Source organism: Arvicola amphibius, chromosome 10 (genome assembly GCF_903992535.2).
Source record: "Arvicola amphibius chromosome 10, mArvAmp1.2, whole genome shotgun sequence".
Classification (NCBI taxonomy): domain Eukaryota; kingdom Metazoa; phylum Chordata; class Mammalia; order Rodentia; family Cricetidae; genus Arvicola; species Arvicola amphibius.
In genome coordinates, this window is record NC_052056.1 from 116,872,288 (window position 1) to 116,899,515 (window position 27,228).

At 49.3% G+C, this 27,228-nt stretch overlaps 1 protein-coding gene across 1 annotated transcript in view; it reads left to right on the plus strand.

Annotated features, from left to right (window-relative positions):
* Window positions 1-27,228, plus strand: part of Ksr2 (kinase suppressor of ras 2) — a 351,922-nt gene that overhangs the window by 290,314 nt on the left and 34,380 nt on the right. Inside the window, exons 13-14 of the mRNA XM_038346040.1 lie at window positions 905-953; window positions 2,686-3,053. Of these exons, the coding sequence (XP_038201968.1) occupies window positions 905-953; window positions 2,686-3,053 (417 nt within the window). The remainder of the gene's footprint in view (window positions 1-904; window positions 954-2,685; window positions 3,054-27,228) is intronic.

The following is a 27,228-nucleotide window of genomic DNA, read 5'->3' on the forward strand; positions in this document are numbered from 1 at the left end:
CTATGTTTGTTGCTGTGATGAACACCGTGACCAAAATCACCTTCCCGTCGGCTTACAGCTCTCAGGTCACACGCTGTCCCCGAGGGAGTCAGGGCAGGAACTCGAAGCAGGGACCTGGAGGCCGGCCATGGAGGCCCGCCATGGAGGAGTGCTGCTTACCTGCCTTGCTCTCCATGGCTTGCTCTGTTTCCTCTCTTACACAATTCTGGACCATCTGCCTAGGGGAGGCACCACCCACAGTGGACTGGGCTCTCCCATATCAATCTTCCATCAAGAAAATGCCCCACATACTTGCCAGCAGGCCAATCTGATGGAAGTGTTTCTCAGCTGAGGTTCCTCTTCCCAGATACATTAGCTTGGGTCAAGTTTTAGAAACACACTAACCATCACGGGTGGCTCATAACCCCGTGTGACTCCAGCCTCCAGAGCATCAGCTACCCTCTGGCTTTGGTAGGTAACACAAGCGTGCACACACACACACACACACACACACACACATCATTAAAAATAAAATTAAATCTTTTTAAAGACACTTATAGGAGACTCTGAGCCTGAAATTTAGAAGTGTGGTTTATTCTTTCCCGGTGCATATTAGACCTCAGAGGAGTTGCTACCTGTGATGTTTTTGCCCACCTGAAAAGAGGCTGCTGTGCTAGTTGAAGCTGAAGCCATAAAAGAAAGCGAGTCCTGAGCAAACCGGGGGAATTTCTTTTACAACAACCATGTTGTGAGTTCTCTCTGTACTCCCGGCTGGACATTGTTTCAGACTGAAGCGCTGGAACTGACACCCGAGTTGAAGGTTTCATGACCGAGGCTTTCCACTTCAGACTCTTGGGCATGGCTCACCTTAAATCCAGAGTCGTAAGGGTCACGGGTGTTTTCTTTTTTCCCCTCTGATTTACAGCTTGGAAGGAAATCCATTACTTCAGATTGAAGTGGAACCAACCTCAGAGGTGAGAATTGGAGACCGGAGAGGTGGCTTTGGCTCAAGGTTGGCAAAACTGCCTGGTGTCGTCGATGACGCAGAGGGACAGGGGTAGGGAGGTGGGGCCCCGTGGCTGTTTGATGGATGTTCTCACTGTAGACAGTTAAGAAGCTGCGGCTCCTCCAGGCGCTGCGCCTAATGGGCCGTTCGCCTGTGTTCATCCTGGCAGAGACAGTTGGATAGAAATTGGCCTGTGATTTGCATTTTTAGGTAAAAAAAATTAGCTCAGGACTGGGGGAAAGTGGAAGGGGATGTGCCCCACTGCCTTTGAGATAACATACACTAGCAGGTGGGAGTCCCGAGGATGCTGGGTTGGCAGCACAGTGAGGAGGTTTGGGCTTCCTTCCATCTGTGCTAAGGGAGTAAGAAATGTCCTGAGGAATAGCCATTGGGTCTGCTGTCTCGGCCCTACTGTGTGTGCTCTGAGCTAAAAAGGCCAGCAGCAGGGCTCTGGAAAAGAGGCCCACGTCCCATTCCGAGGCAGGAGCAGTCTCCTAGAACTGAGCCTGAGAGCTGGCATTCCATCTTGATTCCCCTCCATGCCGTGGACAGCCAGCTCATAAACACAGGGTTCAGCAAAAAGGTCCCTTTTGGGGTCATCTCACCAGGGTCTCTAGGGCTTCCCATGGGGTCTGGCATCTGCTCTTTCCCCATGTTATAAAAAGAGTCCAGTAGGTGAGACACCCCCAAGCCTAGATCTCTCCAACCCCTACGCATTTCCCCTTGATTGGTCACCACTGACCTCATGAGTCATGTGGTTAAAACGCAGGTCTCGCTGCAGGCCTGCTGATGTTTTAAGCCAGTAGATCTAGGTGGATGGGGCCCTAGATTCTGCATTTTCTCCAGCATCCCAACAGGCGTGTGACGGAGGAGATGGCAGAACTTCAGAACTCATCATCTATTAAAACTTCCTGCCACTGCCTGGAGAAAATTCTTACCTTACTTCCACTTTAAAGGGAGATAAGGAAAGCTCAGAGAGGTGGACCAATTTTCCCAGGGTTGCACAGGCCAGAGGCCAGCTCACCGGGTCTGAGTATTCAGCACATGGTCTAGACAGCCGTCTGCTCTGGGGTCTCCCAGCCTCCTGGTCTTAAAAGGGCCAAGTCTGCCAATTTCTGAATGGATTGTGAATTTCCTGGAGGAGGCTGACACAGCCCATGGTGGTGGTTGTCCCCTGTCACGTGAAGAGACACACAGCATATCCACCTTTTAGCCTGCTGTTCCTCTCGTACACATAATGTCAAGCACGTCAAAACCAGCATGGTAGAACAGGCACGACAATGGGTAGCAGGGATCCGGAAACCCGAATCTGAGCTGTCCCTCTGCTTGGCTGTGATCCAGAGCGAGGGAGCGAAGACCTCCCAGGGTGACCAGTTTGCCAGGATTGACAGGTGTCCTCGGACATGTCATTTTCAATGTGAAAACTGATACCTTTCAATGTAAAAAGTCCACTCAGTCTAGAACAGCTGGTTGCATTGGCATTTCTCCTCTCTCAGCACAAGGCCATTGGACCGCCTTGGCTCCACTGTAAGTCCCTTGTGGTTTGATTCGAATTCAAAGATACCTGGGAAACAGCTGTGTCTACATACAGAACTGTGGAGCATGTCCCGACCTCCACAGCACGCTGCTACCCAGCAGGCCCCTAGGGAGGGTGGAGCTGGGGTGACCATAGCTTTGACCTCTCTCCTCTCTGGCCGCAGAACGAAGAGGGCCACGATGAGGCAGAGGAGTCTGAGGATGATTTTGAGGAGATGAACCTGTCCCTCCTCTCAGCCCGGAGCTTCCCACGCAAGGCCAGCCAGACCAGCATCTTCCTTCAGGAGTGGGACATCCCCTTTGAGCAGCTAGAGATTGGCGAGCTCATCGGGAAGGGTCGCTTCGGGCAAGTGTACCACGGACGCTGGCACGGGGAGGTGGCCATCCGGTTGATTGACATCGAGAGGGACAATGAGGACCAGCTCAAGGCCTTCAAGCGGGAAGTGATGGCCTACAGGCAGACAAGGCACGAGAATGTGGTACTCTTCATGGGAGCCTGCATGAGCCCGCCCCACTTGGCCATCATTACCAGGTCAGTCACGTCGGCTCTCACTGGGGCTTCTCGGGGCTTTATCAGTGTCCGGAAGAGTGTCTTGCTTTACACATAGGTCAGCCAGCGTGTGTCACAGGCCCAGTGAGGTGTGTGATCAGCCTCACAGGCTGCAGTTTCTGTGATGCAAGATGGTTCTGCCACCGTCACACAAAAACAGTCGGACGGTATGTGGATGGGTTTGTATGGCAGCGCTGCGATAAGACTTGTAGACACCCAAGTGGCAGGCCAGATCTGCCCCATAGTTTGGTCTGAGATGCTGAGGACTGTGATTGTGGCTCTCGATGGTTTGCAGAATGTTTATGGTGCCGCTGTTCTGAGTGTCCAAGCTTCACCGTGAGCTAGTCACCTAGCGTGAAAGGTGTCGGAGAAGGGCGGCAGGCTCAGTAGAGGTGGTGTCTGTTCAGTCTGTTTCCTAGGCCTTGGCAGCAGGAGAATTATCAGGTCATCGTTGATTATGCAAATGGTGGGGACGACTGGGGCTCCTGTATCAAGTGACAAATGCCTCCTAAGCTTGGGGATGGTGGTAGAGGCCTCTGCCTCTCCTTAAACCAGAGCAAAAGCAGGGGCTCTCGTGTCTCCCCAAGACAGACGTGGTTCTCAAGCCATCATTTTGGGGAGCAGGCTACAAACTCTTGATAGAGTAAAGGACCAACTCTGTAGCTCAGTGCCTTCCCTCTGCGCTGGGGATAGTTCTGCACTGAGTCCCGTCCTCTGACCTGACTCAGCTGGCAGCAATGAAGGATCTGGTCAGGGGGAACCCCTATTCTTACCTGTCTGCTAGTCGGTAGGTACCCAGGCAGCCAGGGTGTCTCAGTTCTGCTTCACACTACTTCCAGGACTTTCCCATGTGGCCTCTGTTTCCCAAGTAGAGTGAGGGGTCAAAGGTTAAATGCACAGGTGTTTTGCATGCCTCCACTAGGTGATATCATTGGCCGGAGCATCTCCTGCGGTCAACTGGATTCAAGTTAAGGAGAAAGACTTGGTCTCTAAATGGCAGCCTCTGCAGGGAGAGGACCGTAGATGGCTGTTTTTGTAGTCCTCTTCAGCGACCCCTCTTCAGTGACCCCTCTGCACTCTGAGCTTCTCTCTCATGGGGAAGCAGCTTCTCTCTCCCAGAAGTTAGGAGCCCTTCCCTTGAGATCTACAAGTCTGGTGACCCATGGATCTCAGGGCCCCATTCCTCCTGCCCTCCTCTCCCTGTCCCGGAGAGTGGCTAGTGCACATGTACAGACCCTATTAGCAGCTCTGGAAAATGAGGGGTCATTATGAAGATGTCCTGCTCATCCCCGAAGCCCAGCTGCTCTGCAGCCTTCTGTTCTGTGACAGAACTCTGGGCCCCTGCCCCACGTGGCATAACAACCCATAGATTTCACAAAGCACCCAGCCCTTTCTGGGCACCACGATTAAAAATAAAAAAAAAAAATGCCTGGCGGCTTTGGGACATATAATTGGTCTCTGAAGTGTCTGGTATTTTGTATGAGGCTACCAGATGAGCCCTGAGGAAGTAGTGTCTATTCCCCGATTATTTCCTTGTTACGTGTTTATCATGGAGAGAGTCAGTCTGTCCCCCACGTAGCTCCATCTACTTGCTGCCCGTTAAGAGTACCTATCTGAACGTTCTATTCGCACCCAGATATCTGAGTAATTCAATTAATCATTTGCATCTGCATGATTGATTGTTGGAAGCTAGCCAACTGACTAGAACAATTTGGGGGGACTTGGTTTTATTTTTACAGGGAGCATACGACCAGATAATTGCCTGGCATAATCCAGAGAGATCCACAATGGTGTGTTCTAGCCAATTACTTAGTAATTATCATCAGAGCTAACAAGTATTTCAGAGTTTGGTTTCCTTGTAAAGCCATATGCCTGGATCTCGGGAAATGGATGTTAACTAACCAGCTATCCAGTCACTATAGCCACAAACAATTCAAATCTGGACGGCTAGATTATTTCATGATTGGGCCATTATGAAATTACTTCCAAGCGGTCAGCAGCCTGCACAATTGCTCATGCTGAAAACTCCAAATGGCATCGAAGGGCCAATATTGAAAGGTTTGATTGACAGTGCCCTCATCCTTCAGCTCAGCTGCAGGGTTCCCGAGCCTCAGTTTCTACATCTGTGAGATGAGTGGGCCGAAGCAGGTGTTTGTCCTAACTCTGACAGAATACTTGGGCTCCCTGGAAATGGGTTGTTTGTGATGCAGCAGCCGACAGCCTGGGATCAGCGGCTTCCCGGAGTGGTCTGTGTGGGCCTGACAGCCCCGCGGAGGAAGCAAGGCTGCTCCGGTGCAGACCCCTATACGCCCGCCTTTCTGTTCTGTTCCTAACAAGTCACCCTGACTCTGTGGCGTCAGGCGGCACATCCTTGCCCCCTACAGTGATGGAGGCTTGGGTGACTCCCACGGGACTGATATGACAGCATGGTCTGGAAGACCGGATCCAGCTTTTTGCCTTTTCTACCATGACTTCTAGCTTCTTCCGCCATCTTAAGGCCAGCAGCCGCCGCAGGACATCTTGTTTCCGTGGTTATGTCAACTGCTTTGGTCAGACCTCCTTTGGCTTCCCATGTGATGGGACAAGTCCACTTAGGGCCCACCCATATCACCAAGTACTACCTGTAAAGTCCCCTTTTGCTGTCTCCAAGCACTCTGGGGGCCATTCGTACACAAAGTAATATTAAGCTAAGATTGAGGAGGCAGTCAACACCAGAAAGGCAGCGGGGGCGTGGCCCAGGTGGGGGTCCAGCAGGTCAAAGGTCTTGAGGCAGGAAGTAGGGATTGATGAAGGAGGGAGAGAGCAAGGGAGAGTGTTACACAATGCCGGGTGACTGCGTGGTCTCAAAGGCTCTGGACAGGAGCACAGAGTTGGGGGAACCACAGTGGCAGGGTTCTCTGCTCTGGGTACCCCTACAGGCCTGAGCACTGTCTCTTCTTGCTCTCAGCCAGTTGATTCAATGTGCCTAAACAACTCACCGTTGTGGAGCCCTGGTGGTCAGAGAGGAAAGAGCAGCTCAGGTACCGTCTGACTGGATTCTGATTTGACACAAGGTGGGAAAATGACCCAGGGGTCCTTCGCATCCAGGTCACTGGGACACCTTGCAGGCATGGTGCTAAGAGGGAACAGGAAGTGGGGTGCTGTTGGAAAGCAGGAAATCACTGATGGAAAGGCTCAGCCTGCGTGCCCTTGGGAGGAAGTTTTTTAAATGTCTCATTTGGCACATGCCATCGGTCCCATCCCCAGCTTCCGGAGTCCTGACACGGCTTCTCAGTCAGTCCTCTGAGGAGGACTTGGGACCAGGTAGCAATGAAATCCCAGGGGCCTCATTTGCTGCATATTAAAATCCAGTACGCAGCAGGGCCTCATCCACAGATTATTTATGTCTAACGCCAAATCTGCTCTGTTTCTCAGGCTTTCAAATCCAGTCACGCCACACTGCCAAGTCTGACAGACAGGCAAACAGGGCCACGGCCTCTTGTGGGGACAGTTCTCTTGTGCTTGGATGAGATTTCATCTTGATTTTTTTTCCCCTGTAACTTGGGGGCTTGTGTCTTTTGAGTTTGTTTTCTTTCTTCAGACCAGTTTGATTGTCCTAAATATATCATGCAAGAATTGGGGGCCTGAGCCATGAAGATTTTACCCCCACTGCCACCACACACACCATCCAGTGGCGTTGGCTTCCTTTAGTGCTTAGGAAGGCTGAATTGCTTTCCTTTTATGAATCTCAGATGAAAGGATTTTTTGTCCGCGGCTGCCTTTAATTGTGTGCTGCTCAGGACTTTTGTGAAGGAAGTCGCTATAAATGTCCGTCGTCATTAGCACCATTAGAGCAGCATCCTCTTGTGTGTGTTTGCGTGTGCCTGGCTGTAAACAGTCACGTGACCAGCTGAGGCCTCTGCCTGGCTGAGGATCTTGCTTCTTTCTGGTCACTGCTCCCTTACATCTCCAAGATGCTGGATTCGTGTGTGTGACAGCTGCCATCGCTTCTGAAATCTTCCTGTCTAGGAGATAACTTGTTGATTGTTGAAAATACAGACCAGGTGAAGAACAACGTCACATGTAATACAGCCAGGCAGAGTTAACCACATGTGTGATGTGTGTGTATGGGGTTGGGGCTCTTTGTCAAAGAGGCTACAAAGTCATACTTTTATATTGGCCAGGGTCATGATGGCTGCTCAAACAAGTAAGACTTAAAACAGAAAATGCTCCCAGGGGTGGGGTGGAGAGAAGGGCTTGCTTCATAGTGGGAATACCTGAGTGTGAGCTGCCGAATCCGTGTAAAATTGCTAGATGTGCAGGTTATCTGAGCACTGGGGAGGCAGAGATAGGAAGATCCCTGAGGCCCACTGGCCAAGCAGTCTAAACTAAGTTGTAGTAAGCGCCAGGCCGGTGAAAGACCCTGTCTCAAAGGATGCAGATGGCCTTCCTGGGGACAATTCCTGAAGTTGATTTCTGGCTTACACACATACACACACACACACACACAAATACACAAATATACACATATATACACATGCACACACAAAACCCACAACAAACAGAAAAATAAAGTGTCTCAATGTGAGTCTCTTTCTTACAGAGCTTCTGAGAGTACCAAGAATACCACCTGGGAGTTTGAGATATAAAAATGATCCAGATGGCTTTTTTTCTATATGTGGACGAATGACACGTACCCTTCCACTTTTGGTCCATCATACTCTAGGGGTCAGAGGTCTCTTTATTTAGCTGAGGGGAAAGAAAACAATCACAAAGGGTCACATTGGGGGTTTCCATAGGCCTCCAAGCACCCCGTATCTCTCCATGCATGTGCCATTGGCTCATACTGAACCCCCTTAGCTATATCCAGTGGCAAGAGAGGCTCAGAGGTAGTTGTGCTCCCGGGGGAAACACAGGTGAATGGGTCTGATGAATGACTGGTTCGTCACTAGGGCTGAGCCTTTGAAGGTTAGCCCCACCTGCCTCCCATATAGCTCTCCATGATTCCTGAGCTATCGTTACATGGCCAGTCCTCCAGTTCAGCTTAAGCACTATGCTTCCTTTCTAGAAAGTTCTGCTGGCAAGTGCCCCGGCTGACAATGAGTGCACTCGGGTGCACTTTTCTTAGATCTGTTTCCTTTTTCTGTCCCTCTTCTTGTAGTTTCCTCATTTATAAAATGACTGTGGTATTCGTATCTCTTGGAAGATAGGGATAGGAATAGAAATCCCTGGGCCAATCAGATGGCTCCATGGGTAAAGGTGCCTGCCACCAAGCTTGGCAAACTAAGCTTGATCCCTGCAACCCACGTGTTAGAAGAATCAAGTCCTGCAAGTTGTCCTCTGAGTTCCACATATGCATCACCCCAGCTCTGCAGGAGGCTGAAGCTGGAGAACTGTAAGTTCAAAGCCTGCTTGGCCTCAGAGCAAGGTCAAGGCCAACCTAGATAACTTAATGAAACAACCTCTCAAATTAAAAATGCAAAATAGGCAAAAAAAATGGGGCTAAGAATGTAACATTCACAAGGTTCAATTCCTAGTACCAACCACGAGAGCTGGGGGGGGGGAGGAAGTAGGGAAGAAAGGAAGGAAGGAAGGAGGGAGGGAGGGAAGTAAGGAAGGAAAGAAGGAGGAAAGAAAGGAAGGAAGGAGGGAGGGAGGGAAGGAAGAAAAGAAGGAGGGAAGGAAGGAAGGAGAGAGGAAAAGACAATCCATGCAAAAAGGCAATAGCGACTTAGCGACTTCTGTAGCCAGGGCTGTACCGTAGCTTTGGATGAGCTATCTTTGTTTCTTTATTAAACAAGGTGAGGAAGGGAGGCTCCATGTTGGGTCCTCATTTCAGATGGTTTCAGTCCATCACGGAGGGCAGGCTGTGCCCTATGCAGTCAGGAGCTGAGCTGCAAGACTGCTCCCTCAATGGTAGGAATCAGAAAGGAAGTGGAGTGGGGCCAACCCTTACAGGCCCACCCCTAGTGGTCTACTTCCTCCAGCCAGGCCCCAGCTCTTAAAGATTCCATAGCCTTCCTTTGAGATGGCAACTCAAGCCAGGAGCTGAGTGGGTCTTTGGACCATGAGCATGTGGGGACATTTCAGATTCAAACCACACACAGGTGTACCTTGATGATGTAATCATGATGGGGATCACAAAGACAACAGCACCTGGGAGAAGTAGGGGTTCTTTCTTGGTACCACAAACATCAAGTGATGGTGGCCAGGGTCTGAGGACTCATCCTTCCGTCCAACCTCTGCCCATCGCTTGTCCCTTGGCTGGTTGGCTTCTCACCTCTCAGCTTTGGGCCATCCAGAGGGAGGTGTGGAGTGATGGGCTGTCTCCAGCTGAGCGGGGAGCTTAGAGCTAGAAATAACCTTGTGTGAGTCATCTGGGTGGATGTGGCGATTGAAGCCGTGGGCCTCAGTAGCTGAGGCCATCCAGGGAGCCAAGAAAGGTCACCGGAGGACAGACGCTGAAGCACCTGCCGCTCTGAGTGGGCTGATGGATGGCTCGCCTGTAGAGGGCCCGGGAGTCAGCCATCTGGGGAGTGGGAGCACCCAGAAGAAAAGGAAAGTAACCGGAAGTCACGGCCACTGTGCATTCCCAGGCTGCCTTCTGCTCTGTCCTTATTGGGACATGTGTCACCGTGGATCTAGTTTTATTGCTTCATTTTGCTCACCTTTTGACTTCCCCTGCATCCTCTCCCCCACCCTAGAACACAGCCATGAGAGGGCCAGGGTCTCAGTTGTTTAGTTTGTGTCTGGATTCCCGCCCCCCAATGTGTCCATCGGGCCATTTGCATGCACTTATCAGATTAATGAATAGCAATTTTAGAAACCATGTCCCTAGCCTGTGCCTCTGGGCAAGCGTGGCATGGGGGGCAGACTATTTGATTTGGGTTTCTGAGGAGTGCCTATGTATAGAAAATAGAGTATGGCCTCAGGGGTTGAGTTGAAGGGTGGAGTCTTCAGTGTGGTTATGATCTGTACCATGGGGTCACAGACTTGGCCTTTTATTCAACTGAGTAACTGCCACGTGGGTAGGAAAGCAGTGTCATTGGGCAGTCAGAGGACCTGAGTTTGATCCCCAGCACCCACATAAATGCCAGGTGTGGAGGTGGCACACGCCTGTGGTCCCACTGCTGCTGAGGCAGACAGGAGGAGTCTAGGCAGTCTGGGAGAGCAGGTTCAGCATGGCCGGTCAGTGAGCTCCAAGTTCAGTGAGAGACCCTGCCTTAAAAAAACAAACAAACAAAAGAAACTGGAGAGCAATTGAGTAAAGACACATGACCTATGGCTTCATGCATGCGTGTGCATGTGTACACACAGTAGTAGTATTCCTAATAGAAGGACTGGCGTGGGCAAAGACCCCAGAGAGTCTGGGAGTCCTGGACCGGAATTGATGGGCAGCAGGGAGAAGCTGAAGAAACTGGCAACCCATCAGCTAAGGCCTTTGAGTCTCTCTTTAAAGATGAAAGGGAAGCTGTCTGAGGATATAACCTGAGAGGTGACGCGGTCTAGCTGACTTATTAGAGAGCCCACTCGGAGGCATCCCTCATCTCAGGAGCCTTCCCGGTAGGATGTGTGATGTATTCGTTTCCTTCTGTCATGGTGTGGATGGTCCCTCTTGGTCCTAATCAGAAATTAGCAGGCATGCTTGCAGGTTTGGATCCCCTGGCTTCTGAAAACCAGTTGGCCTGCCTTGTTTTGGGGGAAAGCAGCAGAGAGCTGGCATCTTCTGGAATCACAAGTGTTTTCAACAGCTTTCCCTATTTCCCAGAGTTAAAAATAGGCTGATGTCTTCCCGTGTTTTGAAGGCAAGCGTGGGCACCAGCAGGTCCTCCATGTGTGTTCCAGAGAGATCAGGGATGGTTGCCTTTGCGTAGCTGACAGGCAGTGGTTAAACAGCGATAGGGGGGTTTGTGGTAGGGAGGGCTTCACGGAGAGAGGCGAAACTGGAATTAACGCTCTCCAAGGCTCCCGCCCTTCATCTGTTTGCTTGTCTGTAAATGGGGGCGGGAGTGGGCTGAATGGTACCTACTTTAGAGGACCTTCCAAATGACTCAAGAGACAGAGGAAACAGCAGCCAGTCTCTGCATGAAGGTTGATCAGATGGCAGGGAATTGACTTTTAATTATAATTTTGCTCAAGGGCATCAGGCAAGCCCGGAACCTGAGAACCGGAACCCGTCTGATTGAAATCAAAGCCCTAATCAGAATGTGTTTTCTCTGCTTTCAGAGCTTGTGGACTCCCAGATTTTATTTCTTCCCAACCCAGTTCCTATTGCCTGGTCACTGCTCAATTTTCTGCTTTGGTCCCATCTGATTGTGTTTAAGATAATTAAGCCCATATATCAAATAATAAATAGATATTGACTGTTTGTCATGGCAAGTATGAGGATGGATTGACCACTGTGATCCTGCTCCTCTGGATCAATGGGAGCCATGGGGATAGATAAATCCTGATCATGACTGACAAGAGGAAAATCAATAGTCATATTAATATATGCACCAAGACCATCGATCATCCAGCTGGAAGCGAGACCTTGGTTAGATAGGGAAGCCCGAGATGGAGGGAAGATAGTCAGACCAACTGGCTGGGTATTTTCAGATATGAAATAGGCACTCGGTGATTATGAGTGTATATAGTAAGGCAAGGAGGGTGCCCTTCAAAGAGAAACAGCTCAGTATTCATGCTCTCCCTTCTTTGCATTGAAATCCTTTCTGCCCATGGGCATCGTGGTTCTTCTTAGTGCTTGGCCCTGCAGTGTTGGGGGGACTGGAGAGAAGATACAACAGTAAGGATTATGCCATGCCCTGTAGGTGCTAGTGACCCTCAATGACAGAGATTGTTGGATCCCATCAGGCTGCGGAATGGGGTCAAGAGAATTGGGGTGGAGTTACTGAGTATGTGTCCCTCTGAGACTGGAAGGGGACTGTGTTAAGCTGTCTTCTAGGCTTCTATCCATAAATGGCTGTGGCGTGGTGACCTAAACTAGGAGCCACCTGTATCTGGATATTAGAGGGCTGGACCTGGATTTCACGTGTGGATGTGTGGCAGAAGCCTTGAACAGTGGCTCTCAACCTTCCTAATCTCGAGACCCTTACACCATTGTGGTGACCCCCAACCATAAAATTACTTTTTGTTATTACTTCATAACAGTAATTTTGATACTGTTATGAGTCATAATGTATGTCTGTGTTATCACTGATCTTGTAAGGCGACCCCCAAAGGCGTCATAGCCCACAGGTTGAGAACCGCAGCCCAGGAGGTTTCTGAAAGCTGACTGCTTCCTCTGTATCTTTCCCCACCCAAAAGTCCTGGTCTAGCAGGTCAGCGATCAGACCTGGGATTGTGCATTGGTGAGTGTGTGAACTGAGACAGTCTCAGCATCCTCCTGCCTCAACCTCCTCAGTGCTAAGATGTCAGGTGTGGAGATCAGGGACAGCTTACTGGTTAGTCCCCTCCTTCCATCATGTGACTCCCAGGGATCAAACGTGTCTTATCAGGCTTGGCAGCAGGCCATTACCCACCCAGTCATTGCACTAACCTCCAAGAGCCTTCTTTCAACAGCATTCAGGGATGCTCTCACGGGATGAGGGTGCCGCAGGGTGGAAACTCTCCTTAGAGATGCAGTAGCCTGATGGAAAGACCTAGGCACAGGCACAAGAGATTTTGAAAGGTGCGTGATCACGGGACCCCAGAGGGCTGGAGAAAGCAGGGATGGGGTTACCCTGGAGCCTGGAACAGTCAGCCACCCAGCAGGGAAGCAGTCTATAGTTCCAGGGCCTGGGATGGGAAGGACAGATGAGGCACAATTGAAAAAGTGTCTTTCAGGTCACTGTCAGGCTTAGCTTCAGGTTAGCCATTGGTGCCACTGTGTTGTACCAACTTCCTGTCCCCCTGTGACCTCAGGCACAAACTGTCCATTTCCAGGAGGGGTCGTAGGTCATACAGGGGTGGAGCTCTTCACCCACCCCACCAGGTGGACAGTGGGGCTGTCTCAGTGTAGATGAGGAGGGCTGTCAGGGGGCATAGGGCACAGCTGGGAAGCCATTCCTAGCAGCAGTTCCTGGCGGGCAATAGCTTCAGTTTTTCGGAATACAGCGAAGGGTCACTGAAAGAATGACGGCGTGGTGTCCTCTCTGGGGACTGGGCAATGGTGACATTAGAACCGATCTTTGATGTTCCACTATCATTTTCCTTTCTAAACAAGGGAGGGAGGTGGATAGCTTGGCTCAGTCCTTTGAGACAGGAAGCAGGGCTTGGTTGGAAAATTGATTAACAAGACTGTTTGTTGAGTGGCCACTAGACACTGGGCATTGTACTGAGGACTGTGCAGGTATGGTGTCGTGTTTCACTGGCCTCAGAAGGGGGAGGGGCTCATCAAAGGACATCTGATGGAGGAGGCTAAGGCAGAGTATGACCCAGATGCTCTGAGTCCGGAGCCTGAGCCTTGACTCCTAGGCTGTCCCACGGCCCGCGTCATCTCAAGGATACGAGGCTTTGTTTGCCCGTCCTTTGGGAGAGGCTCCTCTCCAGGTCCTCCAAGGCAGGCTTTGTGGCCCATGTCACCAGCCTCCTCTACACTCGTGGGAACTTACCATCATAGAGTGGGTTGAGATGTATAACAAGCTCTTAGCCATCCAAGCTGAGACTCCATGTGTCATCCAGCGGCTGGCCTTGGGGTCGCCAGGTAATAACTGGTGATCATCCAGTCACTTCATGTAGAGAAATGTTTGTGGGTAGGTTCTTTCATCCTGTTAGTTACTCGGGTTTCCCGGGCTTCAGTTTCCCTGTCTGTACAGGGAGAGATAATTGTCCCACCCTCAGAGATTGGGGTGAGGATGGAATGGACCCAGAACTGACCACACACAAGGCCAACTTCAGCATCCATCCATCCACTCGAGCCCCTTCCGCTAATGCTGCCTGGGAGCTCGTGGAGTGGCAGACATGCACAGCCCTCATCCCGTGCTGTCCCACAGTGAATGCTGGAGACACAGCTGGATGTATGGGCGAGTGTTCTAGCGCCAGTCATGTATTGTGTGACATGTCACTTGGCCTCTCCGAGCCTCAGTGTTTTCTTCTGCAGTGTGGAGAGGATGGCGTGTGTCACCTGAGTAGACAAGAGGAATAATCGTGATGAAAATTGTAGAAATAATAGTTTTAAAAGCATATCTATATCTATATCAGCGTATATTGATTATATGTAATAATGGGTTTCATGATGACATTTGTATACATGCAAGTAACAGATTACTGTATTCCCCTCTGTTGTCTCTGCTTCATCTTCCTAATGTGTCCATTTTTACATAGCATGGCACTGATATTAATAGTTAGGAAACAGTGGCCAGGTACCTGCCCCATCTCCAGCTCAAACCCTTCCATGGTCTCCATAGAAGTGTCTGCCTTTGCTCTGAGGATGAGTGAGGAGAAGCAGGGCCCCCTCCCCACCCTCCTGTCAGCTTCCCTCTTTGACAGCAGTAGACAGTCCCAGGGCTGAGAAGTCGCTCCCACTTTTAATCAAAAGGTTTGTCTCTGAGTTCTCTTCAAACGAGGATTCCGTTTCTTCTAGGTGTTCAAAGGCCTCAGAGAAATGCTGTAGAGAGCCGAGATCAGACTTCTTCAAAAGCAGAGGTGGGCCCCAGCGCGTCCTCAGTCCGTCCCCAGCTGTGCCCCTCCCTCCAAGGCAGTTATTAGCTCAACCCTTGGGGACTCACAGCCCCAGATCAAGGACTCTCTGCGGACTTGTTTGGGAGTGTTTGTAGACTATTGAGGGCTGTCATCTGCTCTTGATCATCGGGGTCTGATTCCTCTCCAAGCGACCCAGGCTGCCTCTGACAGCTCTCAGAACTGCAGGCAGCCTGCTTCAGCTCAGAGGGCTGCTATTCTGTCTTGTCAATAAACACAGTTCCTGGGCCCTCTGGCCTCCCAGCCCCACCACCTGCACAGGAACTCTGTTCTCTTGTACCGTCCTTCCCTCCTTTGAGCCAAGGAACTGTTGTATCCGTGACATCCTGCTACAGCAGGGAGGTGGACATGGGACGATGCACATGGAAGGTGGGCTTCCCATCAGAGGTTGCAGTCAGGCGCAAAGGTGTTGGAAGAGGAGGGGCCAAGGGGGCAAGGAAGGACTCCCCTTCTCTTATCAGTTCTGGCCCTCAGTTTCTTCATTTTATGAAATGGCTTTGTCCCTAGCTGAGTCATCCACTTCCTGTTCTGTGTAGTTTGACCCAAACTGGGCCCCTGGAAATGAGCGATTATTCACCCATCCGCCTGCTGTCCTACCCATCCGCCTGTATCCCTGTCTCCATTCGCTCACCTGTCACCCACTGGTCCTCCCATACCTCCATTCAACCCCAGTCCCGTCTTTTCATGTGTCCCTGTGTGTGTTGACCCATCCCTTTCTTCTATCCATACATCTACTATCTAGTATCTCTCCGCCTTCTCCATCCTCCTAGCCACCACTAGTATATCCACACTCCTATACCAACCACCCATTCCTACCTTTCCTCCTCTTTCTGCATCTGTTTAATCACCCATTCTCCCTCCCACCATTTATTCAGTATACATTCACCTACCTCTCCATCTACCTGAGTGCAGATGTCATTAACCTTACCACCTGTCTATCCCCTGTCCATCCGTGTACCCATCCGCTCAACTAATATCTGCCCATTTGCCTTTTCAACTTCCTGAAAGCAGATGCCATTAGTCTCTCCATCTGTCCATCTACCCGTCCACCCGTCCATTCAATATCTGCCTACCTTTCTCTCCACTCAGCAACCATTAACCTATCCATCTAACCCATCTACCTTCCCACTAACCTAGCTAGCCATCAAGTAGTGACCACTGGGTTTCTTTGTTTGATCGGGTACATGGGTGTCATGAAGGAAAAATTGGGGTATCATTTTCTGGGCCATGATGCAGGCAGGCAGCATGTAATACTTTAAACCAACTCCTCGATGCTAAGAACCATGACTGGCTGGGCAGAGCTTGAGGTTGTGGTCGCCATCAAGCTGTCTCACTGGTTTAGAGATAACAGTTCAGAAAACCAGAGAAGACATCCATCCGTGGGAACTCATCCCACCGCACAGCTATGGAGACACACCCTGTGTCACACTCCAGATAGGAAACCAAACAGATGTCCCTGACAAAGGAAAGACGGGTGGTTGGGGCTCTAAGAACCATCCCCACGTTTTCTTCTCTTTAGCTTAAACGTAGTGGACATTTTCACTGGTGAGCAGGGTGGGGGATTCCTACCAGGACACCAAGGGGAGGAGAGGCCTTGTCTTAGCTTGATGCCTGGAGTCTGGTAGATAAGGTGGTGGGAGGGGATGAAGACGCTAATTCCGTAGAGCCTAGGAATGCTCGGTGTTGCATCTGAGGGTGGTAGGGGGCTGGGGCGGGGCTGTAGACAGGAAGCAAGGCTGCTTATTGCTGACTTAACACCCCATTAACTCCCTGCTCATAATAATTTCTCAGCGGCAGCTCACAGTTTACTTGCTCGTTATTTATAGAGAATGTGTTTGCTAAGCAAATCAGTAGTTCAAACAAGATCGCAGCAGGGGGAGCTTGAACCCACTCAAGAGACCCAGCTTGAGGGGAGGCTGTCTGCAGGCAGATGGGAATGCCAGAACAGATGGACAGCTAGCCCTGGGGCCGTGCCTTCCGGTATCAGACATCCGCATCTGAGCTTCAAAGAGCCCCTCTAAGGAACACCCCTCAACTTCTCTCCTACCCGCTTTTTGTCTGAAGTTGACCCAACTGTCAATTTGGGTCTATGTTGACTGTCACAGTAAAAGCATTGAACCTGGCAAGAATATGCTTAGCCACCAAGTGTAAAAGTCGGGTCCCTTCTCTAATGGGAGATGGATGGCTGAGGGATTTTGGACTGTAGTCAGAGCTCTGGTTCCTTCGAGGAAAGCCTCTTGGACTTAGGCTTGCTTTTGGAAGCCTGGATCCCTTCTGGTGTTGGGCATCTGTCCTAGTTTCAAATACCCCATTAAAAGTGAACATGGGGAGGAAACCGTTGATCTGGCTTCAATTCCACATCACGGTCCATCATTGCAGGGACTCACATCCCCAGTCAAGAGCAGAGACAACAAAGACATTCCTGCTTGTTCTCACTCACTTTCTCTACTACACAGTTCCGGGTCCCCTGACTAGGGAACGGTGCCACTCTCAGTGGGCTGGGCCCTCCCACATCAATTAACATTCAAGACAACCACCATAGTCATGCCCACAGGCCAATCTGCTCTAGATAACCCCTCAGTGGGATTCTCTCTTGTGTCAAATTGTCCTTGGACAGATCCTTGGGACTCTTGTGATGCTCATCTTCTTCCTCTGGTTCCCTGGGGCACAATCCAGGGGATAGTGATTTCCCACCCAGCAGAAGTGGCCGTGTAGAAACTGTTCTCACAGAAGGCCACGAGCAGGAACAAACGTGCTGGCTGGTGTTTGAGTTCTTCTATAACCCCGGCTCAGCTTCATGGGAATGACCTGGGGTCATATTCAGTATCCCTCCAGACGTAGTGGGACTGTCGTTCCTGATTGAAGTCACCTTCAGCTGGGAAGGAAGTGATAAGGCTAGAACTTTAACTGCAAAGGTATTGGTGTATGTGTGTGTGTGGGGGGGGGGGGACACACACCCTGGTGGTCCCACTCTGCCCTATCAGGCCCATACCACTGACCATCCTCCCTCTTCTCAAGGAACCTGGGATTTGTCTGAGTATGTTCAAGAAGTCACAGACTTCCTCAGAGCCACAGTTCCCTCCCAATTAAATAGGGACAGTGGGAATCCATTCCTAAAGGGATCAGATGCGGGATGGAAATGGGGGGATGTTTCCAGCTGACCTAGAACCACGCGTGTGACACCAGATGAGTGGGGGCTGTGGTTCTTGGAGCCTCAGATTTTATTTTCCCCTGAAGGCTTGCCTTCAACCAACCCCAGCCTCTACCTCTCTGCTTAGCTGTGTGTCATTGTACACGTTACCAAATGACTTACCCTCTCTGTGCCCTGGTGCTGCTCATCTGTCAAATAGGAAAACAGAGTACCCACTCCCTGAGCTGCCATTCATGATTAATTAAGTGCTTTGGGGGAATATCAGACACATCTAAAGATTAGTGACTATCCTTGTTAATATTGTGGGTAGATTTTTTCTTAGTTTAATTCTTGTAGGGTTTTTTTCTCCTTTTATTATTGAAATCTGAGCTCTATAGAGTGGGGGCATGATGATCCACTTCTCTGGGTTTGGGTTTCAGAAACAGAGCCTGGCTTGTAGGAGATACTTAATACATATTTGCTGGATGGATGGATGGATGGATGGATGGATGGATGGATGGATGGATGGATGGTTGGATGGATGGACAGATGGATAGACAGATGGATGGATGGGTAGGTTGATAGATTAATGGATACATGGATGGGTGAATTAATGGATACATGGATGGGTGAATTAATGGATATATGGATGGATTAATTAATTAATATGCAAATGAAGCATGTTGGCTGTCAGGTATCACATACATCTCCTAAACATTCTAGAGTTTGGCTGCTTCTCGAAAGCATCCATCTCTGCACCTCTGATGTGACATGTGAATTGAGCCCACGCTGCCTGTTTGTCCCTCAGAAGTCAGAGTGGCCTTGCTCCCTCCCTCAAAAGGATCTACAGTCCCCTAACTTGGTGCTTTCATCTCACCCAGACCTGAAGCCAGGCATCCATTTTTCCTTTGGTTTGTGGTATTGCCCTGAGAGCTGTCTCATACCCCACTAGAAAGCTATATACCTCCTGGTGCATTTCAGAGTGGTCAGAGCAACAGGCAGGAGTCTGGTCCCTGGGGCAAGGATGACATCACTCTGCTATGGAAAACCCTAGAAGAATGAAGGCGATATGACCGCTTTCATGGGTCATAAAGGCCATTCCTGCTGCAGTATGGAGAGCAGCAGATATGGAGGAAGATAAGGAAAAGTGGAACCCCTAGCCAGTGAGCATTAGAATCCAGCTTCCAAAAAAAGCCCTTAGATGCTGGGGAGATGGCTCGGTTGTGAAGTATTATCTTCTCAACCATGAAGACCTGAATTTATTTCTTAGAACCCATGTAAAAATGCAGGCACTGTGGAGCATGCATGCCTATAATCCCAATGTTGGTAGCATGGGAGGCAGAGTCAGGTGGATTCCTAGAAGTTCCTGAGCCAGCTGGCCTAGTCTACTCAGCATGGCTCCAAGCCAATGAAAAGGGCAAGCTTCTTATGTTATTGTGGTTACAGTCATCTATATTGGCATGGGATGTCCCAGAGAATCCAGGGGATGTTCCAGATCTCAGGATGCACCAAGACCTATCATTTGATGCTTTTTTGCCTTAACACAGAACTTATTATGCATGTTGTCTCTAGCTTTTGCAGTTCGAGATAGGTGCTAGGGAGATGGCTCAGCGGGTAAAGGTGCTTACCGTTCAAGCCTGAGGATCTAAGTTCAATTCCCAGGACCTACATGGTAGGAGCAGAGAATCAATATTGTGAAGTTGTCCTTTGACCTGCACATAAGCCATGGCACACACTCCCAATAATAATAAATACTTTAAAAAAGCTAACACCCAATTCCTGTTTTTTCTTCACAATGTCATAGAGAGAGGATTCATTCTTACAGTACATCTTAACAGCTCCCATTGAATCCAGTGACCTCCCTTTTGACTTAAAGGAAGTTCTTTGTGGCTTCTATCATTTCCAAGTTGCACCATTCTTGGACTTTGGGACCTTTATAAAATAAAACAAGGGTCATTGGATCACCTGAGATACCACAGTTGTTGATCTGGGCGGCTCTTGGGTGAGTAACGGGCAGGTAGCATCTATAGCATGGATATGCTGATCAGAGGAATGACTCACGTCCTAAGCAGAATGGGGTGGTGTCAGAATGACGTAGCATGCGGTTTCATCATGTACCCGTAATGGCCTGCAGCTTAAAATATACAAATTGTTTATTTCTGGAATTTTCCATTCCTTGTTTTACACTATAGTTCACATTCAAGTAGCCGAAACCACTGAAAGTAAAGCAGTAGGGAGGAGAAGTGGAGAGCTCTGGCCCTTGTTCACGAACAGCTGCGTTTTCCTTCTAGGAGCCAAGCAGAAGCAGTCCTGATGTGTGCTCTAATTTAATTTTCGGGAAACTAGAGGGAGCTCATTGAACCCGGCTTACGGATGAAACAGGCTCACACCGATAAAGCAGCATCTAATGGTGGAATCGGCAGTCACCTGGTTACCCCCCTCCCCATCCTCTGATTTCTCAGATAGTATTGTTGCTCTGACATTGCAGACGGGAATTGGGGCTCAGAAAGGTTAGATGACATGCCTGGGCCCCCTGTCGCACAATTGACTGAGCCCACATCAGTTTGTGGCCCCAGTTCTCTCCCCCTGGGCCTCTCTCTCCTGCAGGAGAAAGACTGAAGTCCACTTCCTCCTTGGAAGAGTCTCCCTCTTCCCCCAACGTAGACTCCTCCCACCCTCCAGGTGTACTTGTTCCGGAAGGCCATGGCCAGGCTTGGATGGTACAAATCAAGTTTCTCAATCTCTGAAGCAAACAGATTCGTCACAACGTGCACAGCAGAACTGGAGTTCCAACCCGAAGCTGGCAACCCAGGAAAGAAAACATAACTGTGTTTGCTAAGTAGGAAGAGATATGATATTGGCTCAGGAGAAAAAAAAATGTCATTTTTCAGTCAGCCAAGAGGAATGTTAACATATAATCTAGAAAACCAATTTAAAAAAACAGTCTAATTCTTCCAGGCTTCCTGCATGAAATAATTCATGAAATTGTATCTAAGAACCCTGACATTTCGCTCCTAACTTTGGTAGAGAAGACATTTTCTGAGGCCTGATATTGGCAGCAGTTATATTGACTTTGTAGGTTCCCCCCTGGCGATAGGTGATCAGGATGTGTGTCCCCAATCAAAATGTTCAGAAATGGCATTGTTAAACAATGTGTGTGTCTGTTCATCTGTTCACCCAGACATTCAGCTGCTCAGTCAGGGAAGGGAGCTGGTTCTGGGGCCACGGTACCTTCTAAGACACGCCTGTCCCTAGAAGTCTCTCAGCCAAAGCAAAGGCAGGTAGAAGAAACATCCAGAAACTGTTATGACAAACAGGTAATTTGGGGGAGAGGTACACAAAGGGTGAACTGAAGAATGAGGCAAGATAACACTAGGGTTTGAATGTAAAATATCCCTTCAATAGGCTCGGGAGCTGGGACACTTGCTCCCTAGCTGGGGGATGAGGAACTTTGAGGACACACAGCTGGCTGGCCCCATGCTGGACCTTTGGACCTTAAAGATCATACATAGCCTGACCCTGCTTCCTCCTTCTGTTTGCTAATTGGCAGAAGTGCTACCAATGCCTGCCACCTCCCGTCAGCCACTTCCACCACCACCCTTTGCCCTACCCCGACCAGGAGGCAAAATAAATCCTTCCCCTGTTAAGCTGCTTCTGCTGGGCATTTGGCTACAGCCAAATAAAACAACGAATCCCGGTGGAATGACCGTGGAGGAACGAGGCATTCAGAAAGAAATGGGCAGTAGTGTTAGTTTCTCTTCTCTTGCTGTGGTTAAAACACCATGACCGAGACAGTTCATAGAAGGAGGCTATTCGGGCTTGCAGTTCCAGGTTAAGATAAGATCAGTCACTGCAGGGAAGCTTGACAGCAAGCAGCAGGTGCCGAGGCTGGAGACAGACGCGGATGGTGTGTGCGATCCATAAGCAGGGAGCAGAGAGTGAACTAGGAAGACTCTGGTGTTTAAACTTGCACAGTGCACCTTCCGTGATGCGCTTCCTCCAGCAAAGCCACTGCTCCCACTGTCTGCCCAAAGAGTGGCACCAACCGGGGAACAAGCCTTCCTGTGCATGAGACTGGAAGGGAGGAATCCAACTGAAGCCACCATAGCAGTTGAGGAAGGAGGAACAGAATGGCTTGTGTTAAGCAGAGGCTCGTATCTACAGAGTCATCCAACCATGGGTAGAAAAACAATTGGGGATGAGTTATAGAAAGCTCCAAAGACAAATGTTCGAACTGACTACTGTAAGTGGCCACCCAGGCCCACATAATCACATAGAAACTCTTTATTAATTACAACACTGTCTGGCTAATGGCTTAGGCATATTCCTAGATAGCTCTTACATCTTAAAACAACCCATTTCTATTATTTTATATTTTACCACAAGGCTCGTGGTTTGTTATGTCTTGCTTCTTGGGCAGCTACATGGCAGGTGCCTGACTCTGCCTTCTTTCTTTCTGCATTCAGTTTAGTTTTTCCACCTAGCTACATTCTGCCCTGTCATAGGCCAGAGTAGCTTATTTATTAAGCAATAGTCCTAAAACATATTCATAGTATACAGAGGGGAATCCCACATCAGACTACAGAGCAGATAGCACACTGGATCCATTTGAGTGGGTCAATCATAGCATCATGTCTGCTGGGGCCCCACCTCATGATCTTCAGGTTCCCCTGAGCCCTCTAGCTAATATTCTTCCGTGTCTCACTCTGGGAGGTTAAATCAGCCATGCTTGTGTTGAACTGTACATGCACGAGCTTTTGTGTTCTTTGTTCTTCTCCCTAAATGCTATGGCATGAGAGCTACTTATAGACCGTTGACATTACAGAAAGTCAACATCTCCGTGTATTACAGACATTGTTATGTAAACTACCTGAGATGATTTAAGGGGACACAGGACTGCGTGCAGACGGCGTATTCTGACACAGTGCTGTTTTCCATCAGAGAGCATCTGCAGAGTTTGGCATCTGTAGGGAGGGATCCTGGGACCAGAGGGACAGCTGTTCTTCACTTAAGACTAAATGGTGCCAACCAGGAGGTTTATCATAAAATGCCAAATCCCTGGATGGTTTTGTAAGAATGGATGGTGTTGGGGACCGGCGAGGTGGCTCAGCCAGTAAAGTGCTTGCCATCTAAGCATGGTCTGAGTTTGGCTCCCCAACATTTATATAAAAGCCAAGCACAGCAATGCATGCCTGTAGTCCCAGAGCTAGGGAAGTGGAAGCCGGAGGGTCCTTGTAGCTGCTAGACATTCTAGCAAAAGTGGGGCACTCCTGCTGCAGGGAGAGATGCCTTAAAAAATAGGATAGCGAGCAATTGAGGGAGATACCTAATGTTGACCTCTGCTTTCCACATGCACACGCGCGCGCGCGCGCGCACACACACACACACACACACACACGTGCACACACATGCGTGCGCTCCTACGCATGGACACCAACAAAGAAGAGAGAGTGGCTAGTGGCTAGCTCTGCTTTACCCATCTTATGTTGTAGAATTCTCACAACCCTCCTGACACATGGCTGTGAACACAGACCCCCGTTTTACACACCAGACTCCAGAAGGTATCACTTCCCTCTAGAATTCTTTCTCAGAAGCGGAGCTCCACTTCCGCAGCTGTCAGTGATCTCATGAAAAACCCAAGGTCATGGAAGCAGGAAGCCTAGGCTCTGGACTGGGGCAAAGGCTGACCTCCATCCCTTGAGGGTCGGACCCTGTACTTTCATCTCCCCCATGGGGCCAACCACACCCACCCAGCTGACCATGACTCATGTGGTATGGTAAGCTCTATGACAGTGGCTGGGACAATCAGGGAACTTGGGGACAGGGTGTAGAACAAGGGTCCTGAGTGTGTAGAACAAGCATCCTCATTGGCTCTGGCTCTTCTTGTGTATCCCCTGGCCCAGGCCAGAGTTCCTTCCACTCCAAACCACCAGGCAGCAGCCAAATTCACATATAACTTGGATAGCAAAAGTGGCTGTGCATTGCTTGGGATCCCTGGATCTCCACCCTCCAAGTTCAAAGGAACTGGAGTGCCCTTGGGATTTGCCAGAGGTGGGGCTGGGCATGGACAAGATTCCCTGGCAAACATCGGAAAAGTATTCTCTCGACGCCCCAGAGTGGAGAGCTTAAGGGGGAGGAATAGCCCACGTGAACTTGACTTGTGAATTCACTGGTCTCTGAGAAATTGGCAAAAGCTTACATTTTGTTCCTACACCTTCTAAATTGGGTTTTTGGGGACTGACAGGACTTTCGATGGGAGCAGATTAACAAGGTGAGGCTTGACGGCTAATGGAAATATTCGTAATAGGTATTACGAGGAGTTTTTTTTTTTCATCTTGCCTGTGGGGAATGTGACAGTCTTTTGGGGCACAGCACCCCTTGTCTCTAATCTCCCTGGACACTTATCTTCTGTTTTTAAATGACAGAAAGGGGAGGTCATATCCCAGCAGTGACTGGCTTGCTATCTGGGACAAACTAGAGAAAGCTATTAACAAAAAAAAAGGAAAAAAAAAAAGCTATGAAATTGAATCTCACCAAGTAGAGATTCCCATTTGCCGGTAGTTCCTTTAAAGCCGCTCCACGGCCTGGTTTTATGCAGTTGGAGATGTCCATGGGCGTTTGTGTAAAAAAAAAGAAAGAAAAGAAAAGAAAGACAGAAACAAAGCCCACCATGTTTCTTTAACTCCAGGAAAATACAATACCACGTCAGGGGGACTGAGTTTCTCTAGCAATCCTTGCAGGGCTCTCCGCGATCACAGCATTGTTGCTTTGGCTCTGGTTCATTCTCTCCTTGCTTCTCATGGCCTCAGTTGACCTAGCATTTTGAGATCCACTAATCTACTCTAATAGCCAGTATTTATGGAGAGCTTTCCATCGTTCCAATCTCTTTACATGTCTATGAGAATTATTCTACATCTTATTTATTGACTTTGTGTCTGTGGGCATGCATATGCCATGGCACTGGCGTGGAGGTCAGTTCTCTCCTTCCATTGTATGTGTGGTCCCTGATGATTGAACTTGGGCCATCGGACTTGACAGCAAATGCCTTTCCGTGCTAAGTGATCATCTCTGGCCTCTGCCTATCTTTTAGTCAGGATAGGTGTAAGCTGCACAGATGAATGACCATGAGAAACTGCCATTTCACATTTTATTTCCTTCCCTGAAGTCAGCTGTAGGTTGAGCGACCCTCTGGGGTACCCTCTTTCCATGCGGCTGCTCAGACGTTTGGTCTATGTAATCTCATGACTTTCTGTCTTTGTAGAGCGGCTTTAGTCCTGATGGCCCAAAGAGAAGGACAGACTGGACATTGAGCATGGGCTTTAAAGTTTTCCTAACTTTAAAAGTAACAGGGCTCCCTTTTGATTGGCTGGAGCTGGTCACACGGTGTTGCATAACCAGGAAGAGTGGGGGAGAAAGCAGCATGGGACAGGATTTGGTGGCGATTAACGCTGTGCTATCCATATAAGAATTTTCCAATTAACTTTTCCCAGGTGGCCATTTATTTTGAGTAACTTTTCTAAATGTTTATGGCTAAAGAACATTCATATTGGCTCTGGGACCTGATGTGCCTGACTCCAAATCCCAAGTTTCTCATCCCTAGTTGTGACTGCCCCCTCCACTCCCAGCCCTGTCTCCTGTCCCCTCTCTTTTCTGTTTCTCCTGAAAGTGAGTGACCCTCTTAGCAGAGGCCCCCAGCTCCCTTTTCCCCCTTCATTTCCACCAGGTTCGTGAATTTGTTTTCCCTCTAGGACCCAGCCTGGCTTTGCCACCCCAGCCCTTCCTTGTTAGTTACCTCGAGGTCCTCTGGAATCTGCTTCCAAGGCTGAGAGACAGAACAAAGTGTTCTTCGCTGCACAAGGAAAAGAGCAGAGGTTCACAGAATGTGGGAGACCCTCCCTGCTTACACTAAGCTATGGCATAGCTTCTTTTCCCCCTTTCCCAGCATAGGGAGTCTCAGTGCATGCAACTGTGAAAAAAAATGAATTTTTGATTTCTGTGACTTCCCTTTGCTCGGGCTTATTAAGCAACTTACACAGCGTTTGCATCCCACAGTTTGCTCATTGGGTACAAACCATTTAATATGTAGCTCGGTGGGGTTTTTTTGTGCATGTATAAAATTTTACTAAAATGTAAATTTAAAACATTTCAAAACCTTAAGAAAGCACTCTGTCCGTTGACAGCCCCTAGAACTCCCACCCTACCACCCATTTCCTTCAGCATTCTGCCTATTGACAGTCACCACAATTCCCAGCGTCCCCCTGCCAATAGCAACCTCAACTTCCAGTTTGCAAAGGACTGGTTTGCGGGGAGGGGCAATATGGCCACAGAGCATTCTCCAAGGGTAAGAGACCAGTTCTGGTCCTAGCTGTCCCTGGCTCCAGTCACGAGCATGTACCTACACATGTACAGACATGCAGGGACCTTTGCACACGTAGATCTTGGCATGGGGCATGCAAGAACGTATCTATAGGGCTGGAGAGATAGCTCAGAGGTTAAGGACACTCACTGTTCTTCCAGTGGTCCTGAGTTCAATTCCCAGGAACCACATGGTGGCTCACAACCATCTGTAGTGAGATCTGGTGCCCTCTTCTGGCATGTGGGCATACATGGAGGCAATACACTGTATTGTATACATAATAAATAAAATCTTTTAAAAAATAAAAAAGAATGTATCTGTATAAGTGTGTTAGCCAGCTTACCATCACTGTAACACAGGATCTGTATGAAAACAGAGAGGATGCCTTATTTGTGTTCAAGTCCAGGATGGGGCAGCCCTTGGTCTGGGTCTCCCCTGCTAGCATGGTAGGAGCACAAACCAGAGGTACTAATTGCACCTTGGCTCACTGCTGTGACAAAACACCCTGAGACAAAAACAAACTAAGGAAGGAAGGTTTTTATTTTTGCTCTCAGTTCCAAGTTGCATCTAACATCCCGGAAGCTGAGAGGCATGGGTGCTGATACTCAGCTCCCTCTCTCCTTCTTATCAAGCCCGGGATCCCGGTCTGTGGGATGACCACAGTTTAGATGGCCCTTCCCATCTCAACTAACCCAACCTAGGAACTCCCACCCCGGCATGTCCGGCGGCTTGTCTCCTATAGTGATTATAGAGCCTGTGAAGCTGATAACGTTAACCACAACATGCCCCAATAACCACTGGTCCCCAAGACCTCATAATACCACTACCTTGGGGGCCAAGGCTTTGCATATTTTGAGGACTCTTATCAAAAACCATAGCAATAACTGCACATACTTGCATGCACTGTGTTCATGCACTTGAACAAGTGTATGTTCACTTACATGTATGCATATCTCTGTCTGTGCATTGACGTGTGTGTGCACAGGACAGGGAAGAGACATGTTTGTGCCCAC